Below are 25,531 nucleotides of genomic sequence, written 5' to 3' on the forward strand. Positions count from 1 at the left end.
GCAGAATCAAGTGTGTATGCGATAGGTTGAGAAATATAGTTTCGTAAGTTTGATGCAATTGTTGTTTTATTTACGACCGAAAACGGTATATGCGTTGGGCATCATTAACTTATGAAAATTAAGCTTAATACACCCAGACACTGAAAAACATTCACGTTCATCGCACAAACATTTTTCCAGCTGTGGGAATCGGACCCACGCAAGTTGTAGCAATGTACGCATGTTTCACTCCGAAACCGGCGCAACCTCAGGAGATGTTGACTTTGAAATTAATAATTGTTAAGTGGATGGTTTACTTGCTGTGGTTTGAAAATTTGTACAATTGAATCAATTAAATTACCGAAATGAGCCCTCAGACTTTGACAATTGAAAGTGCGCATAATATCCATACTATCCATACTATTCGTAAGTCCATAAATCTATACTATTTAGTTTAGAAGTTTTTGTTCGTGTTATGGCTCTATCTTGATGAAAAAGAATAAATTTTCTTTTGCTGGTAAAAATGAACCGTTGCATTATGTTGTTGACGCAAACTATCTGGGGTTAAGGGTAGATATAATAAAACAAAATATATTTCACATTTATATTTATTATTGTGTTAAAAAAATCTTTACAAATAAGTGATATAATAATAATAATCATCGCTAATATTACACTGCTGATCGATTACAATCGAAAGAATAATAATAATAAAAAATAATATGAGATAATGAAGGAATTGAGTTAAATAGCGCAACTATCACCATCGACAGTGTAATATCAGTTGAAGGAAAACTTAAAATAAGATTTAATTGATACTCGGAGGTAATAAGACCTTAGTTCACATCGAACAGTATCAAGTAACATCAGTCGCTCTATACGATTTAAACCAATCGCTGATGAGTCAAATTCCACTGCTGTAAACCACGCGATTCCGTGTAACAGCAATATTTATATTAGTAATATCTAACACTCATCATTCGCATAACCTTATCCTATACTCTTCACTTATCGCTCCCGTAATAATTGTGATGGCGCCATTTCCTATATGCAATATACTTAATATTGGCTAACTAAATTATAAAATACGAATACATCCTATTATTTCCTTGTAGATAGCGAACTAAGCCACTGCCACAAAGCGAAGCGTTTTTATACAGCTGTATATAACTTAAAAAAATCTTAATAAATTATTCAAATAATACAGATTAGTTAATCGTTTTGGGATCCGATTTCTAAAATCAAGTAACGTGACAGGAGTAAAACTTATTAATTAAAATAAAAAACTTATGCGGTAGTCTTGCCTTACAATTCCATTCCTTCAACGAGTATCAATACATAAAGTAAATTTTTCTTACTTGTCTTATAATTTAACACTTTTACTTGTTACTTTTTGTGGAAAGTTTATTTTCACATTGTAAAGAAAATATTAAAAACACACTACATAATTAACATTGTTAGTTTTTATTTTTTTTGTCGCACATGTTTTTTATATATTTTTAAATAATACTTTACACCAAAAAGTAAGTAAAAGATTTTATTATAAGACAAGCTAGAAAAACTGGAGTTTAGAGTGGTGCATAATTTTCAACACGCAAGCGAATTTTCCCAGAAAAATATATTAATTATAGTGTTATTACAAAGCAAACATCTGTTAAAGTCACATACAAGTACATTTCTAAACTACTATCTATAGTTTCAAAAATATTTAACATTTAATCGAATCAAAATATCTATTGTATTTTACATTTATTTCTTTGTGATTTTCGCTTACGTGCAATAAATGCGAAAGACATTATGAACTGAATTCAATTTTGTGACGTAAAAATGTATAGAATTTTTTCGAGGCACCTTAATCAAATACGTAATTAGAAAACTACTATTTTTGTGCGCCATATTTCTCTGTCTTAATAATATTCGTGAGTCATAACACTAAACCCATTTTGTTACAAATTTGAATCGTTAAAATTATCGGGATCCTATTGGAATGGTCGAGAAAGTGGACTTTTGTGTCAGCAGTACTCTGTTCCAACATCAACATTCTACAACATTCATAACTTTAATAAGCAAAACTACATTCTGTTATATTTTATTTACACGTAGTTCGAGAGAAATTCACAAATAATACAATTTTGCAAGTTTGCAGTGTTACAAAAAAATTGGAATAGAATTAAAAAACCTTAAGTAGAGATACTAACTAATTGCGTTTAATTGTTCTGAGGATGGAAATAATGTCCCAGGAAATGCCGTAGAAAGTTTTCCCGTTAATAAGTAAGTAAATACTAAGCACCGGGGTATAATAATAATTCAATAAATATTGCACATTTTTAATACAGTGCAATTTTAACGAATGAGTAAAACGATGTTGGTATTTTACATGTACCAACAAAGCTAAAATACATTTTAAACCTAAAAGTGTTAGGATACAAAAACTACGCGATATTCAAAAATATGTATTCCTTAGGCCAATTCATGTCAATTTATAAATAAGATAATATTACTTCGTGTCTTCAAAATAAAACAGTTAGATTATTTGTGGCAACATTAAACTTTCCCTTAAACTAAAAGTCTTGGCACAAATAAAATATCAATCGAGGATACGTATTGCGTTACAATTGATACTATATATGACTACACGAGGATCATAATTACGTTAATAAAGTACGTAGGGAACTAAAACAGAGCACACGACTAAAGAAAATATGAATACCGTAATCATAATGTATATAAATAAAACGCTCCTGGACCGAAACGAACCGAAACAGCTAAACGGGTATAAATTACATAAATAAAATCCCTAAGTCTAAATACCCTCAGAACAGTTAATATGTATTTATATAAAATTCAGTTCTTTAATAGGATTATTTGGCATCTATCACCAATATCGTTAATCTACTTTAAACATGGTACATGAAGGTGAAAAATACCTAATCCGATAGATAATGCGTCTCTTCGAACATAAATCCTTAAGTATGTCATGCGATACGCATGAGTAATAAAAATCCCTGCCGAACCTAAATTTCCTCCTAATCACACACACATTTGCGGCACCGCGCGTCCCGCGTCCCCGTACCCCGCTCGTCCCGCGCTCGCAATCGCACCCCACAGCGCCCTCGCGTCCCCAAAACTTATTGGCCCGAACTAATTCGAAGCTATTCAGACACAAAACAGAATCTAGCCTCAACTAAAACTACTATTTCGCTGTCAAAAAGCCAGGATATTAAAACTCAATTCGTAATAAGCCGATGGCTGAAAAGTGGCACAACTTTTAATCATTATTGCCAATACTGGTACTTAGTAATGTCTAATAATAAATGAATCTTCTTTACGGCAAGCGTCCATCAACGACTTATTCGATATAAGAACTGTAAGTTAACCTATCCGTACGCTAAATACATTTAGAAAAATTGTAGGCAGTCTAAATAAACTTACTATCGATATCGAAGAGTAATAAAATTGTGTAAACGGCAATGAGAAATGGTCACAGAGTGCAAACGACTTGCGACAACAATTCCTTGCCTAGAGACAAATATTTACTATTATAGTAACTTTACTTAAAAATTATCGTATATTCGTTATTACATATATCGATAGACGGATTTTTTCGTCTTTTTACAATTTTATTTCCCTTGAATCGATGTTAGCCGTATTCAAAATGTTATCAGCTACATCAACATTGGGGTATAAAGTGTCAAATCCGCGTTACATAAATGTCAACATTAATGGTAGGTTACATGTGAGCATCGCACACGCAATCAAATTATTCATTAGTTATTTTACCCGTACCCTAGAAAGAGGAGTATAATCTACCGTACTTAGCTATACCAATGTTTATTTTTAATTGCAAGTGAACTTTGTTCGGTATTTGAAATTGCTGTATTAGACCTAGTTTTTGATAGTTAAATAGATATTCAAACTATTATTCACATAAGTTGAAATAAAGATAACGTTATAGCTTAAGAACGGCAGTAACGGCTTAAATCTATCTAAATTGAGTGAGAGTTTTAAAGTATCGCCATCTTTATCCACAGCGAACTACTATAACACCTGTCAGTTTAGTTTAGGATTGAGTAAAAAATATGGTGCGTACAAATATAATAGACAGAACAATCTCAATAATTTAAAAGTAAGCGTATTTGAAAGCGTCATTTTTTAAAAGGCTCGATGTTTTTTTTATCGCTTAAAAATTATATACGAGAAGAAGAAACATTGAAAATATAAGATTGCGTGTCACATTGCCACATAATTAATATTCTAACATTACATCGAGTATACATTTTTCTTGTAATTTTTTTGAGTTATGAAAGATAACGTCGCGTTTTTATTCTAAAGTTTACTAAATGAACATGTTTTATGATGTAGTCTGCGCAACGAATACAGGGAATATAAATCACTAGCTCCTTGTTATACAGCCGCTTGCTTACTGTATTGATCATTAATATAACAAGTGCGAGCGAGACAGCACTATTCGGTGCGCAGGAAACAATTTCGTGGCATAAGTTGTTGTTTTAAGTTATACGTATTAACTAAAGTACAGTAAGCGGTCTTAATTGGCCGGATTGCAATAAGTCACGAGTGTAGGAAGTAATCCAGCTAGGGGCCCATTTTTTAGCGTTATATAAGTCTATCACGCGGTAAGGCATGACGGACTCCCGGCTTGATGGGTCCGTCTTGTTGTAACACTAACATTAATTTTATCAAAGTCAAAATACGCTCTATAGATCTCAGCCTCCGGCCAAGTAAGATCGTGATGTCAATGTATAGGTAATAGGATGAAAATTGCCTTAACTAATTCATATACTTATAAAGAAATTTCTATAATTCCTGTAAAGAAAACCTTGTAACACTAACAAGTATTAAAATCTCCTATTTGTGTGTGAAATCGCGACTATATGGAAATGCAGTGAATGTGATACGATGTTACATGTAGGGTAAGTGGGAAAGTTAATGGGGCGATGTGGTGTGACGTGCTACGCGAAGCAATATGACTCAAGCAATACATTGAACCTTGATAAATTTCTCGAATATTGATTAAAATATATATAAGCGCGTGTCTAATCTAGTTTCAAAACTGTTTCCCAATTTTGTAACTAGATTGCGCTACTTACGATTCCATATAATTTTTTTAGCGATCGAATAAGTAGACCTCGTCCGCGTACTACTACTGATAATAATTCCATCCATACAAATTGTATATGTTATTAAAATAGATTGAAATTCCTCAAGAATTAGGTCATAAAAGCATAGATGATATTTATTATGTTATAATTGAGATGCAAAATTTCACCATGGAATTTATCAAGTGGACATACAATTCACATTATACTCTTAAAAACCACCTTCAAATCTAATTTCACGCCCGTATTTACGAATATAACTATGAAGTCTCACAGTAATACCAAATAGCTGTAAATAAGGGTGTGTCAATAAAAATCCGAGACCGATTTATGAAAAATATTAACAGCTTTTAGAAATAAAATAACTGACTATAATGTGATTCGAGTCCTAAAGTTTTGTTCGCTAGTCATATTGCTGTAAATCCATTTATACACAAAACTTTTACATACATTCACAGTTGTAAAATAAACCTTTCATACTGTTAAATGCGGAAGGATGGAATAGATTGGACGAAGTTAAACAAAAGGGTTCCTTCTTATTATTCCATATTAGTATTGAGCTAGATTGAGATATAACAGCTCGGATTGTTATTATTACTAAAAAGAAGCCAACATAACGAGAATGAATTTTTCGTTGCTCTTTGTTTAATAATATATGGTTTAATTGGTACTCGAATGTGGCTCAAGCAACGTTTTTTATGACTTTCAAGTCATAATTAAACTATGAGATTATTTTTTAAGCTTCATGAAGGTAGCCACCAATGAGGATACAAACACGCATTTCAAATCTCAGAGGTAACTCAATGTTTTTGCGTTTCCATTTTGCTTAACTACGTCGCCTAAAGTTAAATCGAGTTTAGTTATGTGTATAAATGTCTTTTTACTGATGTCCTGTCCGCGGTTTAAGGAGCACGGTAGAGTGTATGCGCGTTGTGGCGATGGCACAGCGGCCCCAGACTCGCCTGCTGCAATTGGCTGAGCGTTGCGGCGTGCGGCAGCGGCCCGTGCGCGTGCCCGTGCGCGACGTGCCCGTGCGCGGCGTGCCCGTGCGCGGCGTGCCCGTGCGTGGCGTGCCCGTGCGCGTGCAGCGCGTGGTGCATCTGTAGATGTTGCATCGACGCGCTGCTGTGCAGCATATGCAGCTCAGGCGGCATGTGATAGAGGCCGGGGGTCTACAAACAAATGTGTTACATTTAGCTAATCGTCTTTATCATCAGCCTCTGCATCAGCATTGCATCAGCATTTTAGATCATAAAAGGAAGTCTCCTAGTCCTATGTTAATCTAAAAGAGAAGTCTTTCATGGTCACGATACAGGCTACCTAGTGTGGAGACCACAAGCAATTGATTTTTGAAATCTTTCTGAAAATAAAGTTTTTTTTTTTATAGCCTATTATAACTATTTATGCAACTGTTGTATAAGTGGTATTAAAACACTAACGTGGGTTGATCACACGAGGTGAAGCAGAGCAGAGTGTCATAATAGTATCAGCCATTTGGATGATATAATGGTTATAATGACAATGGAAGTATTAATGTTGGCAATTTCACAACACGACTAGCATAGTCAATAATATTAATAATAAACGGGGATAAACTTCTCCTATTCCGGTGTTCCCGTGCTTTCGCAGGTGGACACGTTAATTATATACCCTGTCAGAGGATACAATTTGTGTCTCCTGCCTGCCCTGTTTCACCATTGTTAGTTTCGATTCAAGTTACCAAGTATTTAAATTAAATACTTGATAGGTACACGGCTGGTGCTTTCCATCCCGATATTCTGATGGAATCAAAACTAACACAAGTACATTTTTTTAATCAGTCATCAATAGGTTCTCAGCGCACGCCGAATAATGATTTTTGTAGGTATAATTTTGCTACTTTGGCTTGAATTAGTGCAATTTCCTTACTAGTTGATTTAACTTTCTATTGGCAAAAAAAAATAATTATAATCGATCCAGTTCACAAAAACAAAAATTCTAGCCTCTTTTGAATATTTTTTAAATATGTGTATATATTATTGTACTTTGTGCACCATCCACTACTCATTTAAATGCTAGCTTCTTTATACTTAAGTTGGATTAAAAATATCACTTTAAGTCTCAAGTGATCATTTTAAGCCAACTTAGAGTTGATAAGGCTGCCTTTAAAAATTATCTATATAACTTCCTAATGTGACGTCATAGTTATTCAAGATGGCGCAGTTGTCATGAGCCAGTCGTGTTAATGAGCCATTAGAGTAAGTTATTACCCCCAAGTGAGGTTAGGAATAGGCTACCATATACGGGACAATGTTATGGGGCGACAGAGTAACCAAGTGTTAATAGGTTTCGCGACTTTACCGTACTCAGAATCATAAATATAAGATATGTTAAGACATTGTACAGAAGAAGATTTCAAGGTAACATAAAATAGTAGAATAATGTAGTCCAAGAAGGAGATAATGATCCACGTGTAATTTTTCTAAAATCAAGATTTTATCATGATCGCTAACAAGCTATGAAACGCTCGAAGGAGATTGGCAAAGCGAGTAAGTTATGCTCGTAGTATCTCTATGTGATCAAATTAGAAATGAAGAGATCAGTAGAAAGTGCGAAGTATAGTGGCAAAAGGCCGGGCATATGAAGGGCTGCAGGACATTGGGGGTCCGAGGGTCTGAAGTGGTGACGTTGCACCGGATTAAACAGCGTTTTATGCCTTCGCAGAACATAGACATATAGTGCCTGTGATAGGTCTACATGTATACAACATTTGCGAATTGAATTGAATCGAATCGTTTGGCTGAAATAAAATGATAATAATGTGAGCTTTATGATAAAGCCAACTTTGCAATATTTTTGTGCCACTAGTATAGGACGGGATGGGGTTGAGTAGATATGGTTTGCGAATACAATTATAGACCTTATATCAGCTAGCCAGACGATATGAAGTGGACACAAGCAGCTCAAGACCGTCGTTTGCGGAAATCTCTACAAATTTCTATTCCCATCAGGTGACTTGTATCTGTTAATATGCTAATGACGTTTGTGTGCTTTTGATGGACAGAAGCGGCACAATAACCAGGAGTGCCAAAATCCCTATAAAAGGCGTATATGTAGCAGTGAATCTTCGTTTGCTCAAATAGAGATGATATTCTCACATGGTACCTGTGTGCGGTAGATGGACCCAAGATCGTGGGGGCATGTCAAAAAAAGGATTATCACGTCCAAAAGTGGACGTTAATATGATGAAATAAAGATGGTGTGCTTACGTGTTGCTTGTGTGCGTGTCGGTGGGGCGGCAGGGAGGGCCGGGCTCAGTAGGCCGAGGCCTCCTTGTACTCGGAGTTGTCCATGGTGAAGAAGTCCTCGAGCTTCCACTGCAGCGTCTCGAAGGTTGGCCGCTTGAGCGCGTCCTTGTGCCAGCACTCAAGCATGATCTCGTAAAGCGCCGCGGGGCAGTTGGGCGGACACGGCATGCGATAGCCGTGCTCCACTTGGTGCAGGACCTCCGCGTTTGACATGCCTGCAACAATACACGTACAACTTTACTATCATCGTCATCATTAACCCACTACGGAGCACGGGTGTCATCTCAGATTGAGAAGGGTTTAAGGCCGTAGTCAGAGTAGGTTTAGACTTCACACGCTATCGAGAGCATTATAAAGAACTCTAAGGCGTGCAGGTTTCCTTTCGATGTTTTCCTTCACCGTTAAAGCAAGTGAACATAACACTTAACAGAAGAAGAAGAAATATAAGAGTCTAAAGTCTAAAAGTAAAAAATATATAGATTCGATAGTAAAATGACTTATAATTATTTTACCTATAGGGTACAGGGTAGTAGAGAGAAGATAAAGGTATGAGAGAGAGCATAAGGTGTAAATTTACGACGTAACAAATTGTAGGTGTCTTCCCCCTAGTGTCAGGCATCAAATAAATATAACTGCTTTCTGAGTCCAAAGCAGAGGTTCGATTCCCACAACTGGAAAATGTTACTGAGATGAACATGAATGTTTTCAGTGTCTGGATTTTTATATGTACATAACAAGTATGTCTGTATGTATTCTTCTTACAAATATTCATCAGTCCAGTGATCTTAGTACCCATAACATAAGCTACGTTTACTTTGGGGCTAGATGGCGATGTGTGTATTGTCGTAGTTATATGTATTTATTTAAAGATACTGCTTCTTTAGAATGGTAATACACGGCATATCACACAAGTACGGAATGGAAACGGTTATTGCGGTTGGCTTTAGAGGGTATTTTTGAGGTTAAATAAATACATATAACACGGTCCGAAAACAATTTCGTGACAAAATTTTACTCATTTATACAAATCAAAGGCTGGTAATTTTGGCGCGGAAGGTACGAGTAAGTTGTTTTAAAGCAAGTTGTTGGATATACACGGTTCAAAATCGGTGCGAGTGGAAAAAAAACAGCAAAGTATCCAGCAGTGTGTCGACGCAGATAGTTGTTATAACCTATATTAAAGACTGATCACGAAAATAAAAAATCTGGTCTGGTGGCGCCACATAGGTGTATGGGTGTATAGAAGAAAATAGTTCCATTTTCAGCCGAAATATGGCGAGTTTATTTATTTTACCGGTCAGGTTTTACATTTATTACGAACCTCGTCAAAAATAACGTTACCACCACAGTTTGTAAAACCTTGCAAAATCTCATTTTCGGTTAAGATTGACAACATTTATGAACAATGGCCGTAGTATCCTTTTGTTTTGTACGAGTTTGTATTGTTCCGACTTGTTTTCATCGAAATGCAACGTTTTGAGCTTTGTGTAGTCGAGAGCCAGATTTCACGTGAATTATGTACATTGTATTACAATAAACAACAGTTTGTAGGAGTAAAAGAAAAAAGACAACACGATAATATCCGATTTGTTCAGCAAGTCCGTAATGAAAAACCAGCGTCATAAATTTTATTTCTTTATATATATATATATATATATATACATATATCCCATCACTTTTTCTCCACACTACTTTGTTATTTTTTTTTCAGTTACTTTTACTACAGTCAGATATTTTACAAAAATACCGTCAAACTGTAAAACAGTTTGTGGACGGGATCTGCTCTCTTATAATAACGTAGTGATATTTAGATGCTAAAACTATTTTGACTTATGAATGGCTAAGTAGATAGTATAAAAACAAATGATGTTTTATCAATGGTTTCATGATGGAGCTACAAATGGTTACTTTAATAGCATTTACATGTCCCTAACAAAAGCATACCTAAGCGATTTTTAAATAGCTTTAGTTTTAGAACAATGTCCACAATAGATATTAATCTGTACACAATTTTTAGTTTATAGTCATCATCGTCAACCCAATAGTGGCCCACTACAGAACGCGGGTCTCTTATCAAAATGAGGAGGGCTCAGGCCCTCAACCACGCTGGCCAAGACTTTACACACCTTTGGGAACGTTATGGGGCACTCTCTAGAATTCAGGTTTTCTCACGATGTTTTCCTTCACCATTAAAACAAGTGATATTTTCCATTCCTTAAATTAAAAACGCACATGGAATAGTTTTTGGTGCGAGCTCTGGGAATTGAACTATGTCACCCCGAAATGGAGGCCTAAGCTCTAACAACTGTACTATCACTGCATTTTTTTATAAATATAAATAAATGTACGACAATACACACACACATCGCAATCTAGTGCGAAAATAGGCGTAGCTTGTGTTATGGGTACAAGATAACTGATGAATAATTTTATGAATAAATATACCTACATAAATACTTACACTGAAAATCATTCACGTTCATCACACAAACATTGTCCAGTAGTGGGAATTGAACCCGTGGGCTTGGACTCAGAAAGCAGGGATACTGCCCACTGCGCCAATCGGCCGTCATTATAATGTTATGTTACAAATATGTGATTACCTGGATAAGGTATGCGACCGTATGTGACGAGCTCGGTAAGAAGGATGCCGAAGGACCAGACGTCAGATTTGATGGAGAATTTGCTATAGTTGGCTGCTTCGGGAGCCGTCCACTTGATGGGGAACCGGGCTCCGACGCGTGCCTCGTATTCATCTTCCTGAAGACAAAAAAAACACAAAACAATCAGACAAGTTCAAAAGTTGTTATTAAGAGGAATTTCTTAAAAATTTAGAAGTGAATTTTATAGCTTCGAAATGACCCATTCATCTATGTATAGTAATCTGAATTTAATACTAAAAATAAAGCTGAAGATTGTTTTTTATTTCAACGTTTGATCTTCGTTTTGTTTGGGAGGCATAGGCCGTGACTAGTCATATTTATGATGACCACCCTATCGACAAAGACGTGCCGTTAAACGATTTAGTGTTCCGGTGCGATGTCGCGTAGAAACCGGGGTATGACTACGTACTCCCTAACAGACAGGTTAGCCCGCTACCATCTTAGACTGGATCATCACTTACCAGGCGAGATCGCAGTCAAGGGCTAACTTGTAGTGGAATAATACAAATGCTAGATTGTGAAAATCTTGTTAGGGTAATGTACAAAAAGGGTTAAACGGGACCCTATCCGTCCGACTTCGCTGTTCGAACGTCCGTCTGTTCGCCTGTCATCAGGCTGTACCTAACGACCTGTCATGGTTGGACAGTTAAAATTTTCACAGATTATTTATGTAGCCACAAAATAAAACACTAAAAAATAGAATAAAATTAATATTTAAGAGGGTGTTACCATTCAACAGTCATGATTTTTTTGCCATTTTTATAAATAATGGATCGTGCTCGAGTCCGCTTCGCACTTAGCCGTTTTTTTTGCATAAGTCTACAAGGGAAACCCGAGGAGCTAAGCAACCGAAGGAATTGTCGTCTAATTGCCCAGACGCGACTTGTGGGTTTATACCTAATTATGTTTTGTACGCGTACGCGTACGAAGATAATTATATAAAAATATACATAATTTTGCGAGTGTTGAGAGACTCCACCGTCAGAGTAAATTTAAGCGATTTGCGATTTGGTAAAACTTTTGTTAAATTAAACTTAAAACAGCATTTTACAGTACCTAAAAAACGTTACTTATTAATATTTTATAAATTAAAATCCTTTAATAAGCTTGCAGGTAAAAAAATACTCTCGAACTAAAGTCATGATCATCTATATCATCAAACAAATCATTAAGGAAAATTATTAGGTATATCAAAGTAATTAATCGATTCACGATACACGTGGTTGCTACGTTCTCAGGATTATATGGTTATCTTGCAACAAATGAATAAGTAGGTATCACGCAAGAATATTGAAAATGAGAAAATACTTTAGGAATTAATATTCATAAAATATGTTAAAAAGGACACAAAGACAGCTGAATTTTATAATTTCCTCATGACCTTCGAATTATGTAAGAAAAGTTGTTTTGAAGTGACGCATACCTCCAGACGTGGTTGTTACAATATAACTTATCGTGAAAGACAAAAGATAAATATCCTATAACAGAAGTAATATATTTAACAATAAACCACAAAGTCTACTCTTCCAAGTAAGTATAAAAATAAAATTTTCTCATGACATCATAAATATGATAACAGTGCAGTGACATCATTACAAGGTCCATTAAGGAAGCTAACTAGAGGTTACACAAGCGATAGTAAAATTGACTATTAAGTAACGTTATCGTTTTCAGAAGATATAAAACACGTTCACATGATGCTAATAGCTTTAAGCCGGCGTCCATGAGGCGGGGTCCTTATGACCAAAGCCAAATTAAAACTGTAATTTTTTCGCCGAAAGCAAGTTTTGGGAAGATTCCTAATTACAACTGAAAAGGAAAATTGACTCTTTTCGGTACGCAATAAAAATAACTCATGCTACAATAAAAGAAATAGACGATTATTTAATTTACTAGAAACATATTTTAAGACATGATATTAATTATATTATGTTTTTTTTAAAAGAAATAAAATAGCACAAAACAGCCGAAGTTATTTAATCAGTCGAAATTAGTTAGTGTGCAGTTGTTGCGTAGGTTTGTATGAACTATTGTTTCTTGAATTAAATTTTTATTCGTTTCTAGCAATTTAGAATAAAATACTATCACACAAGCCTCGACCGGTATTATTATGAACGGCCTGGTTTAATATAAAGTTTTTAAATTACTTCGACTTCACATCTTTGGCTTTCTTGAAAAGACGAGGCAAAACCGAAGAAATTCTCGACAGAATACTGTTATTACTCGGTCATGAATTGTTTTATTTCAGGGCAGTAATATACTACTGTATTATTGTTTTATATTTTTTTCTAATAAAATAAACCTTAGTTTTTTTTTATAAACTATAAGGCTAGACTCTATTGATTAAAGTCTCACCTGATGTGATGAAGCAGCTTAAGATTGTAGCGGGCTAACACGTTAGAGGTATGGCAGTCATATTAAAGCCATACCCCTACGTCTTAGTCGCTAGAGTGCTACGGTTAACTAGCTACTAGCCCACACCTCCCACATAATAAGAAGTTATAAATTTTCCCCGCCCAGGATCGAACTTGGAACGTCCCACTTATAAAACCACAGCGGTAACCATTGCGGCACGGAGGTCCACGTCGTCGATAAGGTAATCACCCCAGTTCGCGATATTAATAAATAATCAGTACAATCGTTAGACGTCATAGTTAGTTAATTTGTATTTAGATATGCAAACAGTTGAGTTATGGTCAACTTTGTGGAAAACTTGTGGTATCTATTAACGGCACAAAACATTGCGGTATGGGTATTGCCACCCAGTGCGATTAACCTCAAAGTGAAATGAAGTGAGCTAGAATGTTGTGGGCAAACGGCTTTTGCTCAGTTTTCTTTACCTTGTTAACAATAATTATGTCGTCTGCATTAATTTTTCCATCGCAATTATTGCAACGGCCTTGCGTTTACAATGAATAATAATTAAAACCGAGATGGCTGTAAGATAAACTGTAGTTAGCGGTGCAGTTTCAGAGGCCCTAGACCATTTAAAGATCGGATTGACTATGTGACGCCTTTTTAACAGTAACATAATTTGTCCGAATAAATTCCAAATTTTACAGGTAAAGTTACCTAGCTATTGAAACGGCTGTTTCAGTACAGGATCCAGAAATAGAAATTCCTTACTCTTTGCTGACAAACTACCGTGTGTCTTGAAAATCAATTTATTTAAGTTTCTCTATAATAGTTTATGGGCTCTACAAAATCCTTTCTGCTTAATCCAGACAGGTTTTGGAGCCCATAAGATGCTAGCCAGTCAAATAGGGAAAATTTCTCCACATACGAAAACAGTTCTATATAGCGAATGAGGAAATATGCATACATTTGTCGGAGCAATTCCTAGACACGAAAAATGCAAAAAAGATAAATAAGGACAACCCAAAAAAAAACACCCACATAAATTCAATTTGGTTGATTCTACGAAATAGCTTACCTTGATAAGCCTAGCAAGGCCAAAGTCTGCGATCTTGACGAGGCAACCTTCGGCGACGAGGACATTCCTAGCAGCGAGATCGCGGTGAATGTAGTTCTGGGACTCCAGATACGCCATGCCCGCGGCGATTTGGGCGGCCATGTCGATAAGCTGCTGCAGCTTTAGGCCACGACCTTTACCTGTGGTGCGAGAATATTATCAGTGATAGAATATTTGCGATACTTGCAGGTAGGTACTCGATATCTTAAGGGATATTATGGAAAATTAAACAATTAATTTTATATATATACTACGTGAAAAGCAGGAGAATCTGTATGGTGTAATTTAAACTTCCTTCATTCTTTTAAACAGATCTTCGGCAATGTACCTTCTACGCATGTTTCGCTCCAAAACCGGAGCATTCTCAGGAGATGTTTAACATTACGAAGAATAATAGTTAAGTTTCGCGGAGGATAGCAAATTCTGCTCAATTTTCATAATATATCAAGAAATTCCGGAAAGTAACGCCTGCTTCTCATCCATTATTTAATAAGGGTACATGATAAATGTGTGTAACATAAGAAGTGTATAAAAACAAGAGTGTAATTTATTTTTACTTATCTTAATTTGTTTTCTTTATTTTAATGCAAAAGTAACCCGTTTGTTTTTTGTTGCTTGTGTCTTTGTTTGTTGTTCTCGATGAATTTTGAAAAAAAAAGAAGATACTTTTACACCGAGAAAATTAACGGTTCCCGCAAAATTTTATAGAAACCAGAACAATCGCTGGCGAATCGCGGACAACAGTTACATTTTTTTACTCCTTACAAAAAATAACATATTATGTTAGTTTTTCTTAGGAATATGTGGTATAATAATTACATTCGTTGTATCGTTATCATACCAAATTTTGCAGACGCTAATATAACGAATAAAACGGTCTATGCAAAATCGGTTCAGTGGTTGAGTCGTACAAAGGTTACCAACAAACACAGTCTCGATTTTCAAATATGGATGTGAATTGATAATAAATAAGAAAAGGCAGATGTTTACTACCGATTTGGTACCGGAACCAAAGCAAGTGTGGAAACGGCTTGCCAGACTAGAACTATTAACGGATTTGATATAGTTGATTATATAAAAATCGCTAATCCGGTATAATACTAGTACAGCTAGTTTAGTTCCGCGTACAAGGAAATAAATCAATAATCAAACAAATAATACGTTGTTACAAAATCGCAATAAAATAAAAAAATGAATGTTGTAATCTTACAATAAACAAGCGTGGCTCAGTTTAAAAGTTACTTCACGACTAAATGGTTTATAATTTTTATTAATTTCATAGAAAAAATAAAAATTCAATTTAGCCGATGTCTTCAGAAAGCATTAATACCCCGTTCATTATTGCGTGATGGCGTGTCTAATGTTTTGTTAGCAAAGCTAATTTACAACTGAAATTAATTCGTAACATCGGCTTAGTGGGCTGCTGTGGTAATGGCAGATTGTAAAATAAGTGCATAAAACAAGTCATTTTACCCCGGACCCCGGACCTTTAGACCGAAGTAGGGACTTAAGTGGGGGATGGTTTTGTGACCAAATAATACATTCTGCTTTACACTTCGATTGCGTGGAAATGAAACAGTGATGAGGATGGACCCCTGGCGTTTGAGACAAATGACACAGAATACTACGCTATATTGCCTAATGCTAATTTGAATGATTTCTGGCCAAATAATATTTGTTATTGTATACTTTCATGGAAAATGTTAAAGACAAAACATAAGAATGCCAGAAATGGTCTCCTCTAAACGCTTATTAAGCACTAGAGCACAAAAAGTAAATTCAGCCCGCTTACACTTAGCATAAATAATTCTAAGAGCATGAGAAGTTCACTAAAAGTAGTGCCCATCCTTATCAAACATCAAAGATATGTGTACAAATAAATAGACACCAATATGCGATTTGTAACTAAGTAGTACCCTACCTTGTAAATATTCCAAAAGTGATCCATTCTTCATCAACTCTGTGATAATATAGATCGGTTCTTCGAGTGTGCACACGGCGTATAATTGGATAAGTTTGCTATGCCGAAGTTTTTTCATTATCTGCGCCTCCGCGAGGAAGTCTTTGGGGTCCATTGTGCCGGATTTGAGCGTTTTGATGGCGACTGGCGTGGTGTTGTTCCATAAGCCCTCCCATACTTCGCCGAACTGTCCGTGACCCAGTTTCCGTACGAACTTTAGTGACGAGCGGTCGATCTCCCATTGATCTCTCGTTCGGTGCGAGAGACCTTCAGTAACCGGTTTCTCAACCTGAAAAATACGTAATGTTATAAAAATAAAGAATGACTATTGGTCAGCTTTGGCGTTAGTTGGTAAAAAATATAGCGGAACAATGGGCCGTAAAATTGTGATTGTCATGCCTCCATGAGTGAATAGTAAACTGTACCTTGCTAACTAATGACTTTTACTTGCAATTAAACATGTATTCAGAGCGATGAGCTGAAATGTTACAAAGTACAAACATAGAGATTGTCTGCAATGGTAAGGACAGATATTATGCAACACTACCCAACTGCCCCCCGGTGTGTTGAGACAATCTAAATCTTAGTATTTTGTAAACAAACTACAGCCAAAACTTCTTAAGAAGACCAAGATAGTAGTGAGCTAACATGATTGAAGGGTATTTTACAGTTTTACTTCATGTCCGGTACCATAGTAAGTGGGTTGGTACGGTATGTTTTCAAAAACAATCGTGATATGGTCTAGTGTCCAGAGACAGTCCAGCTGCGCCGGGAATCAAATCCAAGGCCTTTCTTTGTCTTATAAGATCACTACGCCAGAAAGGTCTATAAAAGTGCAGACGGACAGGCGGCGTGTCATTGCCGTAACATGAGATGTGTAGGCAATTTTTAATTCACAACGCGTAAGTTGAAACCGGCGGTTGCAGGCGACGGCGGTGGCGAGCCACTGCGGCAGTGACTAGTTACCGGCTCTATAGCCCTAGTACAAGATTTGCCAGCTCGCAGTCGACGAATCGTTTTCGATTATTAAACTCCGTGGTAAAGTAAAATGGACCTAATATCACTAGTTTAAGAGTCACCAATCCTGTACTTCTGATTTGTTTTCCAAACGTTCTGTCAAAAGCTCGACCTGAAGAATTGTTAAAAGGCTAATTTTAATTTTAAAACAAAGCAAATAAGATCCATTTTACTCCGATGTTCAAGTACTCCATAACACGCAAACTACTTCTCTATTGCGAGCGACAAAATCTTGTACTAAAGCTACTGTTGTCTTCCTATCGTGTCGTGATCAGTCAGTGTGATACTATTAATAAATAAATCCTTTAGCAATGTCAAGTCGAAACTTTATTCAAATAGGCCTCGATAAATAAACAATATTTTCGGTCGACACATTTTAATTGTCATCGGAAAACTAAGGAAAATAGGTTATTAATTCATTCGCATAAAGATATTTTTCACTGCTGACAGAATATCAGATAAATTTATTAGTGCTCGAAGCATATAGTCCTATAGTAGACACTTTTAATGTGTTAATAGCAACGAGTGTTCCCAGCTATTTTGGTCTGATAAGTGCCACATCAATGTTAGGATGCAAATTGCATTTTATTGAAGAGATATCATCGTTGTGTTCTTATATTATCATCATCCCCTAAGATCTACAGCCCTGGTGCCCATCGGAAGCAACTTCTTTCAAACTTCGTACTCCCATATCCTTCATGTTTCTTCCCATCCTTCGGTTCGGTTTGCCATCCAAAACTTTTTGGTGGTACTATCCATGCATGCCCATCGAATCCTTGATCATTTATTAAAATTTTTAGGTTTTGATCGAATGGGGAAACGGCTCGTGTTAAAATGAGGAATAAGTAAGTGGGTCGGTAGAACAACCAAAGTTATTAGTTATTGCGTAACCAAATTTTTTTTTTAATACACGCATCGGCATCTAGCCTCAAAGTAAGCGTAGCTTGTGTTATGAGTAATAAGATGACTGATATTTTTTTATGAATGATTTACATAAAAACTTATAAAATATATATATATGTATATATACCCAGTTACTGAAAAACATTCATGTTAATCACACAAACATTTACCAGTTGTGGGAATCAGAAACAGAAATTGGACAAGAAAGCAGTGTTCCCACTGCGCAAATCGGTCGTCGAACTAGGACGGAGTTAGGTTTAGGACAGGAGTTCAAAACTAAAGTGGCAATGGACGGGGCACATAGCTCGGAAGGACGCTAGCCGCGAGCGCCACGAGTCTGTGGAGTGTGGAAACAAAGTATATCTAGAAGTGGAGTACCATCGATTGAGATGACGATGATGAAAAAAAAGTTCCTAGAGTTTATGATTGTGAATGCGTAATAAATCACCATTCCGTACAGCACCGAACCCTATCCTGTCATGTCTTATCATATTGTGATCGGTCAATTTAATACTATTAATATATGAATTCTTTAGTATACAACTCTATTTATAATACAACTCTATTTTTTATTCTTCGAACAGCGTGAATGAACTTTTAGCACGCGCAGTTAGTTATTAATAGCTATTATTTTTACATATTCTGATGTGCTTGAATACCAAACATATTATGCAAAACCTTTTACTCCAAAGCTTACCGTCTCCGTACGACGTTCATAGAATGGTTATAACAAAAGTACACGGAAAATACAAACCTAATTTTCCGTTGCATTGCCTCGGTCCGGTAAATCGACAAAGTGGATTAATTATGAGTCAACAACTGTAACCGAAATCCTGAATAGTCTTAATAGCCTATTATTAAAAATGACTAGCTAAGTTTAAACTTTAAAGCAATCTAAAAAAGAACCTAATCAAAATTATACTGCAGGTTATTTTTAGCCTGGCCGCTAATAAGTTAATTTAGAGTTGCAGACAGAAATAGCAATATGTAAATAGGCGTCGTAACCAGCATAGTCGATGTAATCACGCCCTGCGGCCTGGTAACTCGATTTGATGCGAAAAACTGGCAACCGTTACGCAACATGTCACATTGATGTACTGCCTTCAGTATTTCCAAATAAGTGCAACGCACTTTTGCACTAAAAATCAAGATGCAATGTTACCGTAACAAAAGTTCAATGACCTTCAAAATATTTATATTTTAGTATTTATATTTGCATTCCATCTCACGTTTTTTTGCTTATCACCATAAAGCTTCAGAAACTATAACACTTTGTGCTAAAACAAGATAGTATTTTATCTATCTAGAATAAATTATGACTAACTAGGCTTAGAATTTAGAAATTAAACAGGTATTTATTTATTTAGAATAATCTTGATAGATTCAAAACAGCATTCGTGCCTTTTTATCTTTTCAAGCTTGCTTAGATTAGCCTGATTTTTTGTTAAATACAAGCAAACCTCTAGAAAATATAACTGAATTAAGAAGTCAGGAGATAAAGTACTGTATGTCTCTCCCCTGACGATTGTTTGATGTGGCAGTTCTACCGACCAACAAAATCTCAGTAGCTCCCCGGGCTCCACACTTTTGGCTAAATCCCGGATCTACTCAATTTATCGGTAGATATTTATGAGTTCCGATGGTTAAGTCTTCCCAGAATACCCAGAACTTCTATTTTCAAAATAACTTAGTTATATGCAGACTTTTAAATGTGTTTTATGAAACTAACTGTTTTAAAGTAACCTTAGATAGGAGTTTTAATTATACAACGCTCAAATTAACTAAAAGACCATCTATATAAAAACTAAGAATCGTCAAAAGGACGTATCGGCTCGTAGTCGTCGACTTTATTTAATAGAGCATTAACTAACAATCCTATATACTTCATAATCCTTACAATTTCGTAACTCTTAGGAACGAAATAAAGAAAATTCTTTATTTTTGGCAACATTGCACAAAGCTTTAGTAATTATATATCTTCTTATTATTGTAACATTGACATTCGTTTTTATGCACTGCACTGTGACGTCTTAAACGGTTACGCCACTTAGCGTGTGTTTGGACTCAGGGCCTTTAAGGCACTAGAATTTTAGGTAAATTGGCACGAAATAAACCTAGTTACGTCAATAAGGAAAATGCTAAACTGTGAGAGAAAATTTAAGACAGCATTACTGCAACTACATTAAGTACCTACTATAAAAAGGCTATATCTATGTGTACTGTAGACAAGCCGTTTTTTTTATTACTTTCATATTTCATTTTATGCTGTATAGTTTATTGGAAAACTTAAATGGGCATTGTGGGTCAAGAGGTTCTGCTTTCGATTCCCGGTTATGTAGTGTATTATGTCGAGTTTCCGGATTTTCTAGATAATGTAGGTTCGAGATTTTCTAGATACCTAATTGACGATGTCTACGCCCGTGCCTCAAGGAGCGCGTTTCTTCGGTCCTGGTTATCATCACTAACACGTGATCCTAACCGTTTAGCCCGCCAACCCACATTGCAGAAGCGTGGTGGGTCTAAGCTCTCAAGCTTCTCTTTTCATTAAAGAGGAAACCCGTACCAATAACTGGGATATTGCCGCCTCACCAAGCTACTCTAAACTCGGTGATTCTAAGCTCTTACTTAGTACATTCCATCCTCTAACTTAGCATTTGGGCTTAAATAGGCGGAGGAGGAGGTACGTACCACTACCAGCACGTAATACGTATCCCTACTTAAAAAGCCTTTCCCTAGTATTAGTTTGAATCATCGCGGTGGGTCATAATAACGCGCGTGGTAACAGGTTAAAAGATACGTGGTATCCAAAATTTCTTGGAAGTTAAATATTTACTTTCCTCAGCGAACATAGCGGGCTAACCAGTTAATGCATAGATATGTAAAGTGCAATCAGGGTTGTCACTTCCTCGGAATATGCCCGAAGATAAATAAGATTATTTTAACCATTTTTTTTTAAATAAACTTAGTTAAGAACAATCATCTCTGGGAAACCATAATACTTAACCGGTAATAATACCCGTTTAGTATTATTGCTTGCCAGAGATGATTGTTCTTAACTCATCACTATCATTTCACGACCCATAACAGGGCACGGGAGTTTAAACCGTACTCCACGTAACATGCCTTTGAGCACATCGCGGGGAGAGGTTTCAGGCATGCAGGTCAACAACGTCAAAGCAAGTGATATTAAATTGCATAAATCGCACATAACCCCGAGAAATTAGACGTCCGAACTCGATTTCCGCTCTGAATAAATAGAATAACTGAGCACATTCAGTTGTACATATACGAAATTACTCTAGAATATCATAAGTTTATTATATTTCAGCAAACTGTTTCTATTAAAGTATATTTGATAAAGAAGCAATGAGTTGATATAAACTTGTCTAAGCAGTCATCATCATCATCATATCTACCGATAGACGTCCACTGCTGGACATAGGTCTTTTGTAGGGAGTTACAAATTCCAAGGTTCTGTGCCGCTTGGATCTAGCGGCTACCTGCGACAGTAATGTAAAGCGGTAATGTAATTTAATTTGAAATCTAAAGCTTGACAGCCCTCATTGACATAACAGCCATCCGATCTTATCGGTTTATTTTACTTACTATTGAATCTGCCACGGAAGCAGTGTGATACTGATCTCTAAAATATATGCTTACTCCACATAATAAGTATGTGTTGCATAATAAGTGTAGAGTTTCTGTATTCAGTAAGTACATATGTATATCTCGAACTTAATTAAAATGTCTATTGACATTTTATTAATAAGGCCCACAAAAACACAACAAGGCCCTAGCCTTGTTGTTTTTTTTGTTGAGGAATTGGCGATGACAAAACTAACGTGATTCAGAAAGCACGTTAAGCTCTCAGGTATTATCCCTAAAAACACGTGATAGTTATCGTTATAACTCGCATAAAGTCCTGGTTTTATTTAGATCCACCTAAGCTCTAAATGCAACACTAAACAGGCTGTCGATGATGATTTTTAAGAAAGAAAGTATCAAAAATATAATTCGTTTAGTTCAATGGTCGAGGTCTTTGTCCTGCATTGAAATAATACAGGAAGTATAAAACTTATTTCTCAGCAAAGAAAACAAAAATTAAAGGACCGTTAAACAAAGTTCTTAAGCAGTAACTGTATTCTTGGCCTTTTTTCTTCCTGGGGGATATTGTATTTTTTCACTAATATCGTGAAAAAAATAAAAATGCGAATGTAAAAAAATTTAAAGAGCGCTTTAAAGTGTACACTCTCCTCATTCCTTCAATTATAAAATTATCAAATGTTATTAATAAGAATCAGAACCGATAGAGCACGTGAGACCATGCCCTTCTTGATGAAATATAAGCACAGCAACACTCAGGATTGGCTGCGTCCATAAACTTGAGGCGTAAGTAGGTGTTAAGCCATTAGGGTTTACCTGCAATTACATCGGCAACCACGTCCTTCAGGCACACAATGATGCTTGGCGGGTCAGAAATAAGCACGCCAGTACTTCCCCGGCCGAGCTCAATCATAAGAAGCTCTGCTATTACTAACGTTAGTAACGTAAAGTTAACGTTTAGTTTATGGTTATTATAAATATAATTACGACTCATAGTTACGAGCGGCTCAAATGAGGCGAAAAGCTAGTCTCTATATTACAAAAGGGCTCAACCCAAATCCTAAAAACAGTCGACGAGAAATATAAAGTTTGACCAACCCAGACCATCGAGGCAGTTTAAGAACAATACTCACTGCTTATTTTCATCGAATAATTCGCATTGCATTACTAAACACAAGGTGGTGCAATCGCTATCCGCGTCCAAACCGCACACTGGGTTGGGAAATGTGAATCTGAATAAACGCGAGCGACTATCAAATTTTATTGCCATGCAATGTAGGTATCCACTGAAACTGCACATAATTCGCGAACCCAGAAGATTATCAGTTAAATAAAATGAATATAACTAGCAGGGACGTGCACAGAGTTATTGACCAGGGTAATCATAAAGCAAGAGGATAGCATCAAATGGAAAAATCAACTAATGAAACCTATAGGGTTTAAACTAAAAGTGAAGTAAAAAAAAAGGTATAGAAGCAGTCATAGTTATAGTCGTTAGGATTTGCTATACGTCATAATTTCTACAACAATTTATCAAAGAATCTCAAACAAAACCTATTTTGGCGCGACTATTGCACAGCCCCTCGTTACTTCGCACTATTATAAAATATATTCATTATCATCACTATCAACCCATTATAGGGCCCGGGTCTACTGTTGCAATGAGAAGGGTTTAGGCAGCCACGCTGGCCTAGTGCCTATTGATGGGCTCGCCTTTGCGAACAGTATGGAAAACTCTCAGGCATGCAGGTTTTCTCACAATATTGCCCTTCACCGTTAAAGCAAGTAATAATATTTTGCTTGCTTAAAGCGCACACAAGTTAGGAAAGTTAGTGGTGCGGCCGAAAGTGAAGCCGTAGTGCTAACTAGAAGGCTATCACCAGTTATTTTGGCCCGAAAACGACATCGTAATCTGTGAAAAAATATGCCAACTGCGAAGCCAAAGAGGTACGATAAAATATATTCATACAGAAATAAATTCCTACAGGTTGTAAATCCAAGGGTATGTCAAGTCTTTAATAGAAACATATATCAACATTCAACATGTATTACCATAACATCGCGTCATATAAAACGGCACGTTATCGCATAACTATGTCACCATTAGCATATTCGCTTCATCCATCAGACGACATTCTTCGAAGGCTCCTTTGGGGTTTTACTTTTAATAATATTTAATAATGTATATGGAGCAAAACATTAACGCGTGAAAGTGAATAAAATTTGCATATTAATAGAAAAGTATTACAAATTACAGGTTTTTGTGTGTACCTACTATGTACCTACTACTACTATGTATGTCGATAAACAGAAATATTTCTCGCCATTTTGTTTTAATTTTTCCGAGATTAGGTTAACGCGAGGTTATCTAATTTATTTTCAATTTACTAAATATGAGTATTACTTATTTGTTGTTAACGACTATATTATATAGAAATTGATCATCATTATCATCATATCAACGGATGAACGTCCACAGCTGGACATAAGTTGTTTTCGTATACACTTTGGCTAGCTGTAAAAATAATAACGATGAAAATAAATAAATCGCTAGATGCACATCTCTCCTGGTAAGCTGGCTGATGCAGTCAAATAAGGTAGCGGAATAACATGTTAGGGTTTTGACAGTTATATTAAACATGTAATAACTAATCCGTTTCCACCCGGCATCGTACTGGAACTCTAAATCGCTTTGCTTTGTCGATAGTTAACTAGCCGGACGTGTTATTCAATGAACTCACGAAATTAAAAACAATAATGTAATGTGAGGCTTTCGAGCTGAAAATAGAACAGGGAGCAGCTCATTCTATCTATTAACTAAATAATTACAGAGGAGCTGTTAGTACAAGTAAAAATAAACTAGATAGGTTAACTTTGTATCGGCAGACTATAAAATTATTGAAACAATTGTTCATTACAAAAATACGTCACTTGCTTTATTTAATCACATGATAATATTCAATTCAAGACAATTGTAATTAATTTGTTTTGCTCGTGCCTTTTGTTTGTTATTTGTTCTACTTTTATATGTATAACTCGAAACTAGAGTGAAGTTAACATTGTTTTCCAATACAAAGGTAACGAGCGACGACGGCAACGAAATATGAGACATTAAATCTTTTACTTAAAAAGCTTATTTTCCTTTTTCTTTCTTTTTTTTTTTTTGCCACTAAGATTTGATGTGACGTCACTCGGAGTCATTACTGCGAATCTAAAAGAGAATTTACTACAGACTACAAACCTGGTGAAGCTTTGGGACTGCTTAAGGGAAAAGTCATGTTTCTTGGTTCAAAAAACTTAATTTAAAAGAGGTAATAAAAATAAGCTTTTTGAGTAAAAGTTTAAATGTCTCGACTCTCTTTTTGACAACCCTAAAGTGTATTTCAAAAATAAAATCATCTTACATAACCCGTTATGCAATTTCGCACAATTAGAGATAAAAAAATGTAAGTCGAGAATCAACCTATTGAATAAAATTTTTACCTCTCAAGTCTCAATACGGTTTATTTTGAATGGCGTCTCGCCAACGA

At 35.9% G+C, this 25,531-nt stretch overlaps 1 protein-coding gene across 2 annotated transcripts in view; it reads right to left on the reverse strand.

Moving 5' to 3' along the window:
- Nucleotides 1-6,166: 6,166 nt before the first annotated feature.
- Nucleotides 6,167-25,531, reverse strand: part of LOC120633528 (tyrosine-protein kinase Src42A) — a 102,003-nt gene continuing 82,638 nt past the window's right edge. For both annotated transcript variants that reach the window (XM_039903761.1, XM_039903759.1), the window contains exons 4-8: nt 16,440-16,767; nt 14,480-14,658; nt 10,987-11,143; nt 8,345-8,598; nt 6,167-6,268 (exon numbers count right to left, since the gene is read on the reverse strand). In XM_039903761.1, the coding sequence (XP_039759695.1) occupies nt 8,390-8,598; nt 10,987-11,143; nt 14,480-14,658; nt 16,440-16,767 (873 nt within the window). In that variant the 3' untranslated portion in view covers nt 6,167-6,268; nt 8,345-8,389. The remainder of the gene's footprint in view (nt 6,269-8,344; nt 8,599-10,986; nt 11,144-14,479; nt 14,659-16,439; nt 16,768-25,531) is intronic.

This window comes from Pararge aegeria, chromosome 21 (genome assembly GCF_905163445.1).
Source record: "Pararge aegeria chromosome 21, ilParAegt1.1, whole genome shotgun sequence".
Classification (NCBI taxonomy): Eukaryota; Metazoa; Arthropoda; class Insecta; order Lepidoptera; family Nymphalidae; genus Pararge; species Pararge aegeria.